The 13,321-nt window shown below is 48.3% G+C and overlaps 1 protein-coding gene across 13 annotated transcripts in view; it reads left to right on the top strand.

The window, feature by feature from the left end:
- The window catches only part of akap9 (A kinase (PRKA) anchor protein 9), a 332,810-nt gene that overhangs the window by 188,750 nt on the left and 130,739 nt on the right, over window positions 1–13,321 (top strand). For all 13 annotated transcript variants that reach the window (XR_005460747.1, XR_005460749.1, XR_005460744.1 and 10 more), the window contains one exon: window positions 11,590–11,752. Coding sequence is in view for 1 of the 13 variants with exons in the window: in XM_038797918.1 (XP_038653846.1) it covers window positions 11,590–11,752 (163 nt within the window). In the remaining 12 variants the exon portion in view is untranslated. The remainder of the gene's footprint in view (window positions 1–11,589; window positions 11,753–13,321) is intronic.

Below are 13,321 nucleotides of genomic sequence, written 5' to 3'. Positions count from 1 at the left end.
AGAGGTTGGGCAACGCCAGCCCACCCCCCCCCCCCCAATCACTGCCCCGCTCCAAGAACACCAGTCTCACCCTTGGAGTCCCGTGTGCCCACACAAACCCCGTAATGCTCCTGTTAACCCGCCTGAAAAAGGCCTTCGGGATAAGGATGGGGAGGCACTGGAACAGGAACAGAAACCTCGGGAGCACCGTCACCTTGACTGACTGCACCCTACCCGCCAAAGACAGCGGAAGCATGTCCCACCTCTTAAACTCCTCCTCCATTTGCTCCACCAGCCTTGAGGTTTAGCTTATGCAAGGCCCCCCAGCTCCTGGCCACATGAACCCCCAAGTACCTGAAGCTCCTCTCCGCCCTTTTCAGTGGGAGCCTCCCAATCTCCCCCTCCTGGTCCCCTAGGTGTACCACAAACAGCTCGCTTTTCACAAAGTTAGGCTTATACCCTGCGAAATCCCCAAATTCCTAGAGAATCCACATCACCACCGGCATTCCCCGCACCGGGTCCGCCACATACAACAACAGGTAATCTGCATAGAGCGACACTCGATGCTCCTTCCCACCCCGGACCAGCCCCCTCCAATCCCCCGACTCCCTCAGCGCCATAGCCAGGGGTTCAATTGCCAGGACAAAAAGTAGGGGGGACAGGGGACACCCCTGCCTCGTCCCTCAGTATAGTCGAAAATACTCCGGCCTCTTATTCGTGGCCACACTCGCCATCGGGGCCTCATACAACACCCTCACCCAACTGACAAACCCCTCCCCAAACCCGAACCTTTCCAGCACCTCCCACAAGTACCCCCACTCGACCCTATCAAAGGCCTTCTCCGCATCTAGCACCACCACTATCTCCACCTCCCCTTCCACCGCCGGCATCATAATAACGTTCAAGAGCCTCCGTATATTAGTGTTCAGCTGCCTCCCCTTCACAAACCCCGTTTGATCCTCGTGGATAACCTGCGGCACACAATCTTCTATCCTCGTGGCTAAGATCTTTGCCAACAACTTGGCGTCCACATTCAGGAGTGAGATCGGCCTATATGACCCACACTGCAGGGGATCCTTGTTTCGCTTAAGGATCAAGGAGAGCAGTGCCCGAGACATCGTCGGGGCAAAGCCACCCCCCCCCCCCCCCCCCCCCCCCCCCCCCCCTCCCTCCCTCGCCTGGTTGAAGGTCCTAACCAACAGGGTGCCCCGCAGGTCTGCATACGCCTTGTAAAATTCAACCGGGAACTCATCCGGCCCGGCGTCTTCCCCGTTTGCATGTTCCCTATCCCTTTAACCAGCTCCTCAAGCTCAACTGCCGCCCCCAGACCCTCCACCCATCCCTCCTCCACCCTCGGGACTCTCAGCCGGTCCAAAAAGCGCCCCAATCCCCCCCCCCTTCTCCGCCGGCGGTTCAGACCAATATAGTCTCTCATAAAAGTCCCTGAAGACTCCATTAATGTCTACCCCCCTCCGCACCACATTTCCTCCCCGGTCCTTAACTCCACCAATCTCCCTAGCCGCATCCCGCTTACGGAGCTGGTGTGCCAGCATCCTACTCGCCTTCTCCCCATACTCGTACACCGCACCCTGAGTCTTTCTCCATTGAGCCTCCGCCTTTCTGGTGGTCAACAAGTCGAACTCAGCATGAAGGCTGCACCGCTCCCTCAGCAATCCCTCCTCCGGTTCCTCCTGTCCACCCTCACCATCTCCCCCACCAATCTCTCCCTTTCTCTCTGCTCCCCTCTCTCCCTGTGCGCCCAAATGGAGATCAACTCCCCCCCCCCCCCCCCCCCGAACCACCGTCTTCAGCGCCTCCCAGACCGTCCCCACTCGGACCTCCCCATTATCGTTGGCCTCCAGGTACCTCTCGATGCATCCTCGAACCCGCCCCCTCACATCCTCGTCCGCCAGCAGCCCCACCTCCAAGCGCCACAACGGGCGCTGGTCCCTCTCCTCCTCCAGCTCCAGGTCCACCCAATGCGGGGCATGGTCAGAAATAGCTATTGCCGAGTACTCAGCGTCTACTACCCCCGCAATCAGCGCCCTACTCAAAACAAAGAAATCGATCCGGGAGTAGGCCTTATGCACATGGGAGAAGTATGAAAATTCCCTGGCCCTCGGCCTCACGAACCTTCAAGGATCCACCCCTCCCATCTGGTCCATAAACCCCCTCAGCACCTTAGCCGCCGCAGGCCTCCTACCCGTCCTGGAACTGGATCGATCCAGTGGCGGATCCCAGCACCGTGTTGAAATTCCTCCCCCCCCCCCCCCCCCCCCCCCCCATTATCAGGACCCCGCCTCCAAATCTGGAATCCGGCCCAACATGCGCCGCATGAACCCGCATCATCCCAATTCGGGACATGTACATTGACCAGCACCACCCGCTCCCCTTGCAGCTTGCCGCTCACCATCACGTACCTCCCGCCGCTGTCTGCCACCACACTCGACGCCTCAAACGGCGGCCCTCTTCCCCACCAGGATCCCCCCCCCCCCCCCCCCCCCCCGGTTTTTTGCATCCAGCCCCGAATGAAACACTTGGCCTACCCACCCCTTCCTCAACCTGACCTGATCCGCCACCTTCAGGAGCGTCTCCTGAAGCATAGACACGTCCGTCTTCAGCCCTCTCAGGTGCGCGAACACGCGGTACCGTTTGACCGGCCCATTCAGTCCCCTCGCATTCCAGGTGATCAGCCGGAATGGAGGGCCACCTGCCCCCGTCGACTAGCCATCACCCTTCCGTAGTCCGCCACGTGCCCGCGCCCCCCACTCAGCCCGTTCCCCACAGCGACAGACCGCCATCCTGATCCCCTCTGGACGCTGTAGCTCCTTCTTGGCCATCCCAGCAGCAACCCGGTACCCCCCCCCCCCCCCCCCCAGCTAGGCCCCCCCTAGCTGCGTAACACTGGTCATTGTACTTCCGTAAGTCAGCCGACTCCTGCTGACCCTGGCTGCTCCCTCCACCCCAATTACCCTCCCCAGTGTCCCCCAACCATTCCCCCAATGCCGACCCCGCCCCCTGCTTCTCCAGCGCGGGAAAGAGGCCCGTGCCCCCGATCCCGACCCAAAACGCGGGAAGACAGGCACATGACCCAACAGGGCCGCGAACCCCACCCAAACCCGTAACCAGTGAAATAATAAAAATCCCAACATGATGTGATAAAACACCCAAGTAAACAGATAACAGTCCCGAAAAGAGAACTTGTAATTGTTGATATTTAGATAGATTTGAGTACACTCAAACAAGAAACACAAAATTAGCATGCAGGTTCAGCAAGCAATTGGGCACATAACAGGTTTACCTTTATTGCAAGGGGATTAGAGAAGCAGGATAAGGAAGTCCTGTTGCAATTGTGCAGGGTTTTGGTCAGGCCGCACCTAGAATGCTGTGCAGTTTTGTTTTCAATATCTAAGTTCCTGGGATGAGAGGGCTGTCCTGCAATGAGCTGAGTAAATTGTTCACATGCTTTTGAACGTTGCGAAGAGTGAGATGATCTCATTGAAACATGCAAGGTTTGTCAGGCTTGGGCATTGGCTGGAGGATCTAGAAGGCAGGTGCACAGTCTCAAGATAAGGGGTTAATCGTTTAGGACTGAGGTAAAAAAAATGTTTATTTCACTGCGGGCTGCAAACCTTTGGAATTCTGTACCCCAGAGGGTTGTGAATGCTCATATTTAACATATTCAAGGCTGAGATAGATTTTTGGCATCTTCTTGAAACAAGGGATATGGGGAATAGGTGGAAAAGTGGAGTTGAGACAGTAGATTACCATAATCGCACAGAATGGTGGAGCAGGATCTAGGGATCATATGAACTACTCCTGATTTTTAGTTCTTAAAAGTCCGAACATTAAAAAAAATATTTAATATGTAATTTGGGGTAGTCTTCATTCATTATTCAATCTACCATTTTGAAAGCATTTAAATGTTGATTCTTTGGAAATACAAATTGGGTAGACCATAAGCTTAAGTTTTAAAATTTCCATTAATTATATGTTTTTTATTTAATGGTTTTATTCAAGTCATTTTCACATATATACACAAAATATCAGAAGAACAATACACAAACTCGATAAACAATCGCGACCCCCCGATACTAACACCCCGACCACATCCTGCCTTCCCCATTTTAACCCCCTTATCTCTTTTCTCTTCCCCCCCCCCCCCCCCCTCAATTTGCTAATGCCTCAAAACTATTTTTTTTTTAATCGATAAATGGTTTCCACCCGTGGGTGAACCCTTCTGTAACCCTCTTGATCTTCTCCAGCCTGAAGAATTCTGCCAGATCACTCATCCACACTCCCGCTTTCGGCAGCTCTGAGTCCCGCCACCTTTGCAAAATCTGTCTCCAGGCAAAGGCCAAAACTTCGGTGTCTATCACCACCTGGACTCCCTGGTCTTCCAGCACCCAAATTTCACCACCTCTGGACTCGGAACAACCCCCACACCTTGGACATCATGGCCATAAACCCCTGCCAGAACCCCCTCAGTCTTGGACCCGCTCAGAACATTTGGATGTGATTTGCAGGCACCCTATGCACTGCCCGCATCTATCCTCTACCCCGCAAACAAACTACTCATTCTTGCCACCGTCATATGAGCCCTATGCACCACCTTAAACTGGATGAGGCTTCACCTCACACGACATGTTCACTCTCCACAAGGCCTCCACCCATGTCCGGCCTCACCTCCCCTCCCAGCTCCTCCTCCCATTTATGCTTAATATCCCCCACCAGGGATCCCTCGCACTCCATCAATTCCTTATACATATCCAACACCTTCTCACCTATTTCATCTTTTGACAGCAAATTGTCCTGCACCCCATGGGAGGCAGCACAAGAAAGAACAGCGCACATCTCTCCTCACGAAATTCCGAATCTGCAGGTACCTAAAGCAATTCCCCTTGGGCGACTCATACACTCCTACAAGTCCTCCAGCCCTGCAAATTTTCCCACTATAAAGAGCTCCCTAAAGCGCTCAGTCCATGCCTGTCGCCACCCCATAAACCTTGCATCCAGCCCCGGCGGTGTAAACCTATGGTTGTTGCAGATCACCCTCCACCAAATGCTGTCCCCACACCCTTGGGGTCGACACCATCACTGGGCTCGTGGAGTACCTGGCCAGTGAGAACGGTAAAGGCATCAAAGCAAAGCCCTCAAACTCGTTCGCATACACAACGCCGCCTCGACCCGCCCCAGACTGGCCACCTTCACAGCCCACTTGCGCACTATTTGCCATGCAATAATTTAGCATATTCGGCAACCCCCCCTCACTTCAAAAAAGTCGCTCGCACCCGCTGGGCCTTCCCTGCCCACCTGCCCACACTTACCCGGAGATCAGCCCATTGACCTTCCTAAACAATGACTTGGGGACGAAGATAGGGAGGTTCTGAAACACAAACCAAAACCTAGGCAACACCGTCATTTTCACTGTCTGCACCCGCCTGTACTCCCCCAGAATTCAATAGTAACCCCCAATGCTACACCCTGCATCCGAGATATGTAATAACAGGTCGTCCGCATACAGTGATACCCTATGTTCCCTCCCCCCCACTCAATACCTCAACGCCCTAAGTGCCATTACCAACAGCTCTATATCGGCAAGGAGAAAAGCAAAGGGGAGAACGGATACCCGTGCCTCATCCCATGGTGTAGCCCAAAGTACCCCAAACTCGAACAGTTTGTCCCACACTTGCACCCGGCGCCTTATATAGCAGCCAGACCCAATCCATAACCCCTGTCCGAACTGCCCCAGAACCTCCAACAAATATTCCCACTCTGCCCGATCAAAAGCCTTCTTCGCATCCATCACCACCACTACCTCTAGCTCCTGCCCCTCCGAAGGCATCAAAATTACATTGAGTAGCCTCTGCACATTCGACGACAATTGCCTTCCTTTCACAAAACCCATCTGTAGAGACTAGCCCAAACTCCATATACAGACTCTGCCTCTCCTCAACAACCCTGCCTCTGGTGCCTCCATATATCACCTATCCACCCTCAAAAACCTTTCCCTCTCCTCCCACTCCGCATTCTCCCTGTGCGCCCGAATCAAAATAAACCCACCTGTAACTACAGTCTTGAGTGACAGATGTGGCAGCTGTGACCTTCCCGTGTAGTTCAACTCCACATAGCCCTGAATGGCAGCCCTCACCCACTCTCACACCTCTTCATCTGTCAACAACCCCACGTCTAGCCTCCACTGCGGCCATTGAGTCTCTGCCCGAGCCACCCGCAAATCCACCCAATGCGGCACGTGGTCAGAAACCACAATCGCAGAATACTCCAAGTTTGCCGCACCTGCCAGCAGCACCATGTTCATCGCAAAAAAGTCAATCCGGGAGTACACCCGGTGCACATGGGAGAAGTATGAAAACTCCTTCGCCATCCACTGGTCCATCGTCTGCCCCCCCCATGCTCTCCATGAACCCCCTCAGCTCTCACCACCCTGGGACTGAACGGGTCCAGGCTCGGTATATGACCTATTTAAAAAATCGCCTCCATAATTAACCAATGCGAGTCCAGGTCTGAAATCTTCCCCAAAATCCGCCTTATAAAATCCACGTCATCTCGATTCAGGGCATAAACATTTATCAGACCCCCGGTATCCCCTCCAACTTCCCACTGACCATCACATACTAATCCCCTGGATCGGCCACAATGCACCCCACCTCAAATGCAACCCTTTTATTTCCCAACACCGCCACCCCCCTTGTCTTCAGGTCCAGCCCCCGACTGAAACACCTGCCCCACCCATCTCTTTCTCAGCCTCGTCTGATCCTGCAATTTAAGGTGTGTCTCCTGCAAAAATGCCACGTCCGTCTTCAAACTCAGATATATGAATACACGCGACTGTTTAACCGACCCATTCAACATCCTTGCGTTCCACATGACCGGCCCGATCGGGGGTTGGGGGGGTCTCCCTTTCCCCTCAACGCCAACACGCAAAGGATAACAAAAGCCCATTCACCATCTCTGCTCTCCTGCCAAGACCTGCCCCGGAATACCCACTCCCAGACACTATAAAAAGCACACAAATCTCCTCCAAAGTTCAATGTCCTCACACTTTTGCCAGTCCAATGTCCCTCATAAAATCTGTCGCTCCTTCTGGCGTGGTGAAATAGAGCTCCTGTTTCTGGAACATCACCCGCAGACGGGCCGGGTATAATACTCCAAACTTCACCCCATTCTCAGAGAGGGCAGCCTTTATCAGGTTGAACCCGGCCCTCCTTTCCGTAAACTCTGCACCCAGACCTTGGTAGACATGCAGCTCAGTCCCTTCCCAGGTGCATTTCTTGGTCTGCCTCACCCATCGTAAGATCCTTTCCTTATCCAAAAAGTGATGCAGCTGCGTCGCCCTTGGTGGTTCGCCCATCTGCGGCCTTGTCAGCGGCCTGTGCACACGGTTCACCTCGAGAGGCCGATCAAAGGTCCCCTTCCCCCATCAACTCCAGCATATTCATAAGAAAATAAGAACATAAGAACTAGGATCAGGAGTAGGCCATCTGGCCCCTCGAGCCTGCTCCGCCATTCAATTAGATCATGGCTGATCTTTTGTGGACTCAGCTCCACTTTCCGGCCCGAACACCATAACCCTTAATCCCTTTATTCTTCAAAAAACGATCTATCTTTATCTTAAAAACATTTAATGAAGGAGCCTCAACTGCTTCACTGGGCAAGGAATTCCATAGATTCACAACCCTTTGGGTGAAGAAGTTCCTCCTAAACTCAGTCCTAAATCTACTTCCCCTTATTTTGAGGCTATGTCCCCTAGTTCTGCTGTCACCCGCCAGTGGAAACAACCTGCCCGCATCTATCCTATCTATTCCCTTCATAATTTTAAATGTTTCTATAAGATCCCCCCTCATCCTTCTAAATTCCAACGAGTACAGTCCCAGTCTACTCAACCTCTCCTCATAATCCAACCCCTTCAGCTCTGGGATTAACCTAGTGAATCTCCTCTGCACACCCTCCAGCGCCAGTACGTCCTTTCTCAAGTAAGGAGACCAAAACTGAACACAATACTCCAGGTGTGGCCGCACTAACACCTTATACAATTGCAACATAACCTCCCTAGTCTTAAACTCCATCCCTCTAGCAATGAAGGACAAAATTCCATTTGCCTTCTTAATCACCTGTTGCACTTGTAAACCAACCTTCTGTGACTCATGCACTAGCACACCCAAGTCTCTCTGAACAGCGGCATGCTTTAATATTTTATCGTTTAAATAATAATCCCTTTTGCTGTTATTCCTACCAAAATGGATAACCTCACATTTGTCAACATTGTATTCCATCTGCCAGACCCGAGCCCATTCACTTAACCTATCCAAATCCCTCTGCACACTTCCAGTATCCTCTGCACTTTTCGCTTTACCACTCATCTTAGTGTCATCTGCAAACTTGGACACATTGCCCTTGGTCCCCAACTCCAAATCATCTATGTAAATTGTGAACAACTGTGGGCCCAACACGGATCCCTGAGGGACACCACTAGCTACTGATTGCCAACCAGAGAAACACCCATTTATCCCAACTCTTTGCTTTCTATTAATTAACCAATCCTCTATCCATGCTACTACTCCACCCTTAATGCCATGCATCTTTATCTTATGCAGCAACCTTTTGTGTGGCACCTTGTCAAAGGCTTTCTGGAAATCCAGATATACCACATCCATCGGCTCCCCGTTATCTACTGCACTGGTAATGTCCTCAAAAAATTCCACTAAATTAGTTAGGCATGACCTGCCTTTTACGAACCCATGCTGCGTCTGCCCAATGGGACAATTTCTATCCAGATGCCTCGCAATTTCTTCCTTGATGATAGATTCCAGCATCTTCCCTACTACCGAAGTTAAGCTCACTGGCCTATAATTTCCTGCTTTCTGCCTACCTCCTTTTTTAAACAGTGGCGTCACGTTTGCTAATTTCCAATCCACCGGGACCACCCCAGAGTCTAGTGAATTTTGGTAAATTATCACTAGTGCATCTGCAATTTCCCTAGCCATCTCTTTTAGCACTCTGGGATGCATTCCATCAGGGCCAGGAGACTTGTCTACCTTTAGCCCCATTAGCTTGCCCATCACTCCCTCCTTAGTGATAACAATCCTCTCAAGGTCCTCACCTGTCATAGCCTCATTTCTATCAGTCGCTGGCATGTTATTTGTGTCTTCCACTGTAAAGACCGACCCAAAAAACCTGTTCAGTTCCTCAGCCATTTCCTCATCTCCCATTATTAAAACTCCCTTCTCATCCTCTAAAGGACCAATATTTACCTTAGCCACTCTTTTTTGTCTTATATATTTGTAAAAACTTTTACTCTCTGTTTTTATATTCTGAGCAAGTTTACTCTCATACTCTATCTTACTCTTCTTTATAGCTTTTTTAGTAGCTTTCTGTTGCCCCCTAAAGATTTCCCAGTCCTCTAATCTCCCAGCAATCTTTGCCACTTTATATGCTTTTTCCTTCAGTTTGATAATCTCCCTTATTTCCTTAGATATCCACGGTCGATTTTCCCTCTTTCTTCCGTCCTTCCTTTTTGTTGGTATAAACCTTTTGGAAGGTTCTCCACTGTTCCTCAACTGTCCCACCATAAAGTCTTAGCTCCCAGTCTACCTTAGCTAGTTCTTCTCTCATCCCCTTGTAATCTCCTTTGTTTAAACACAAAACACTAGTATTTGATTTTACTTTCTCACCCTCCATCTGTATTTTAAATTCCACCATATTGTGATCACTCCTTCCGAGAGGATCCCTAACTATGAGATCATGAATCAATCCTGTCTCATTACACAGGACAAGATCTAGGACCGCTTGTTCCCTCGTAGGTTCCATTACATACTGTTCTAGGAAACTATTGCGGATACATTCTATAAACTCCTCCTCAAGGTTGCCTTGACCGACCTGGTTAAACCAATCGACATGTAGATTAAAATCCCCCATGATAACTGCTGTACCATTTCTACATGCATCAGTTATTTCGCCACATATACAGCGGCCTCCACACCTTCAATGCCTCAGGCAACTCACCAATCCTCACATTTTGCCTCCTGGAGTGGTTCTCCAGATCCTCTACCTTCTCCCTCAGCCTCTTCTGACTTTCCCGCATCACTCCCAGCTCCGCTGCCAACTAGGCCAACTGCTCCTCATGCTTTCTCAGCACCTCCTTTTTCTGAGTCGCGTGGCCCTGGGACTCCAGCCTCTGCTCGTTTCACTCAACCCCAGATCTCAACTGTTCCACTACCTTGGCCAGGTCTTCCAAGGTTCTTTTCTCTGCTGCTAGAACTTGTTATTCAAGAATTCCACTAGCTGCCCTGTCGACCACTGGCCCCTTGCCATCTGCCATCTTTACCTGTGGTGCACCACGAAAAGTCTCCTGCTCCAACTGCTCTTTCTTTCTCGTGGCGCTCCTTGTCCGCTGATCCATCCACCAGCAACACCAGAGGAGCATTACCATCCCTGGGCACTACTGCACTATTTACCCTCAAATACTACATTCCTTCAGGCAGGAAAAGACCTAAAAACTCCACCTTGAGCAGAAGCCACTAAATGTGCGACCATTCATTCCATGGCGGCCACCGGAAGTCACTATTAAGCATACACAAAGTTCAGTATTATTTATATTGTATTTCCCTTTCTTAAATTGAATTAGAGAAATAGTATTTGAAAACTACCCTAAGTTTTATTGCAGTAAATACATTTCATACTTTGAGGGCAAAGAATAGATAATTTATAGTGTAAATTGTCATAATAATTAGCTACGGAAAGAAGAGTGCAGATGCTGGGCTCCAGAATCAAAGACTTGTGAATTATACATTCTAGCTTATGCATCACAAATCCATGGAAAGCATGAATGTAAATACACCTGTGAACAATGAAACCCCAACAGTGATGGGAAGAATAGCATTCGAACATTTATCTTCTCCTAAGAGTCTACTCAATTATACACCAAACTATAAATATGCTTTCATTTTAACAATCTAATGGGCACAAATTGCATCATATTCATAACATTTAGGAATCAAAATTGATATAGGATCGGTTCAGCCAAGGTCTTAGCACCCAGTTTTGTGCTTTGGTCGTTCTGCCATGAGTCAGGACCTGTCAGTGAAGGAAGTGATCTGGCATCCTTACCCATATTCCCTCCGATCCTGCTCCAGAATGTATCAGTTGCCATGGTCACCTTGTTTAATACCTCAAGCCTTCAGCCAGCTATGTTATATGACTTCAATTATTTACCCATTAAGCTTATATATATCAGATAAATGGAGAGGAATTGAATTATTTGTTAAGAATCTTTAGGATAAGGTAGCCTCTAATACAGTGAACTTTATTGATTGCAATTTGTCTTGAGTGTCTTCTATTAATCAGAAGAGTAATAAAAAGGTGGGATAGGAAAGGCTTGTATTGCCTCCTTCAGTGAATACACTGTAGCTTCTAACTAACCATTATCTCCATTCAAAACATGTTTCATGTGTAGGCACAAAACCTAAACATGTTCATTGCACTATTTAATACATGCACTTAATTTCTTAGTTTCATAATATATGTAAATAATTTATTAAGAACTGATAAATAGTTGACCAAATTGATTTGTGTAATGTGTTTTGTGTGTAGCTTGATCATGCCAGGATTACTCAGACAGAACTTGTGCGAGAGTCTGTCCGAAAGAAAACCGAGATTACTGATTTACGTAAACGCCAAACAGAACTCCTTGAAAGAGTTAAGGAAGAGCTGACGGCTAGGGAGCAGCTGGCATTGGAGCTTCATAAAGCAGAAGGTATGTTAATTGTGGACTTAAAAGTTTTACGGTCAAAATTACTATTTGTGTATATATATTTGTTGACAGTTTGAATTAGGTTGTGTATTTCAGGTTGTGTACTTGGAGTGTCTTCAAAAAAAATTACGTATATTATTTTAAAACATTAGTAATGATTTAAATGATTTATATCCTTCCAGATATATTGTCTAAATATGCTACAGGTATTGGATGAGTCTTTTCTCTTTCTCCCCATCACACACTATTTATAGCTTATAAGATCTCAAGTTAACTCCCCCAAACTCGTCCATTGAGAGTGCAAAGTAAATGTAATAGCTACTCCCTCAGCAAATTACCATTGAAATGCAGAACGACCTAAGTAAAATGAGCTCACTACTTGCTAATGTTATCATAGACAAATGGAATACAGATGTAACATCTGAAAATGGTCATTAACCTGACCTATAAATCTGGAATTAAAAATCTAACGGTGACCATGAAACCATTGTTGATTGTCATAAAAACCCATCTGGTTCATTAAGTCCTTTAGGGAAGGAAAATGTCATCCTTACCTGATCTGGCCTACATGTGTCTCCAGATCCACAGCAGTGTGGTTGACTCTTAAATGCCCTCGGGAATGGGCAATGAATGCTGACCTAGCCAGCGACGCCCAACTCGTATGAACGAATAAAAACAAAGAAACATTAACTTTGTTTCTGTCTCCACAATTAGGACCTGCTGAGTAGTTCCTGCATTTTCTGGTTCTTATTTCCGATTTCGAACATGTGCAATGTTTTGCTTTTGTATTGTCACTATTACTCATTTAATTAAAATCTAAATTAACACAGCTAATATTCTTACAAGATTAAGCATTGATATTACAGCAGGTATTTAACTTGTAGGTAAAGGAAGAACTTGCATTTATACAGCAGCTATCGCAACCGCAAGATATCTTAAAAGTTTCATGAACTGCCACTGTTGTAACGTAGAGATCAGTAGTCGCTTATTTACACATAGCAAGACTCCCAAAAAAACATCAATGAGATAAACTACTAGATAATCTGTAGTTGTGGTGGAGATTGAGCAATATATTTTAGCCACGGCGCTGAGAAATAAATTTTGGCCAGGCCGCTGTGGGTGGCACGGTAGCACAGTGGTTAGCACTATTGCTTCTCAGCGCCAGGGTCCCAGGTTCAAATCCGGCTTGGGTCACTGTCTATGCGGAGTCTGCACATTCTCCCCGTGTCTGCGTGGGTTTCCTCCAGGTGCTCCGGTTTCCTCCCACAAGTTCCGAAAGACGTGCCGTTTGGTAATTTGGACATTCTGAATTCTCCCTCCGTGTACCCGAACAGGCACCGAAATGTGGCGACTAGGGGCTTTTCACAGTAACTTCATTGCTGTGTTCATGTAATCCTACTTGTGACAATAAAGATTATTATTATAAGAAACTCAATTCTTTAAATAGTGTCATGGGACCTTTTGCATCCAGCTGGGAGGGCAAATGTTGAATACCTTGTCCAAAAAAAAACCTAAAACTGTGCAGCACTCCCATGGTATTACATTGAAGTGTAGTTTAAATCAAGTGCCCTA

The sequence above is a fragment of the Scyliorhinus canicula genome, chromosome 5 (assembly GCF_902713615.1).
Source record: "Scyliorhinus canicula chromosome 5, sScyCan1.1, whole genome shotgun sequence".
In the NCBI taxonomy this organism is placed as follows: Eukaryota; Metazoa; Chordata; class Chondrichthyes; order Carcharhiniformes; family Scyliorhinidae; genus Scyliorhinus; species Scyliorhinus canicula.
The sequence above is the reverse complement of the archived record's forward strand: the minus strand, read 5'-3'. Positions and strand labels throughout refer to the sequence as shown.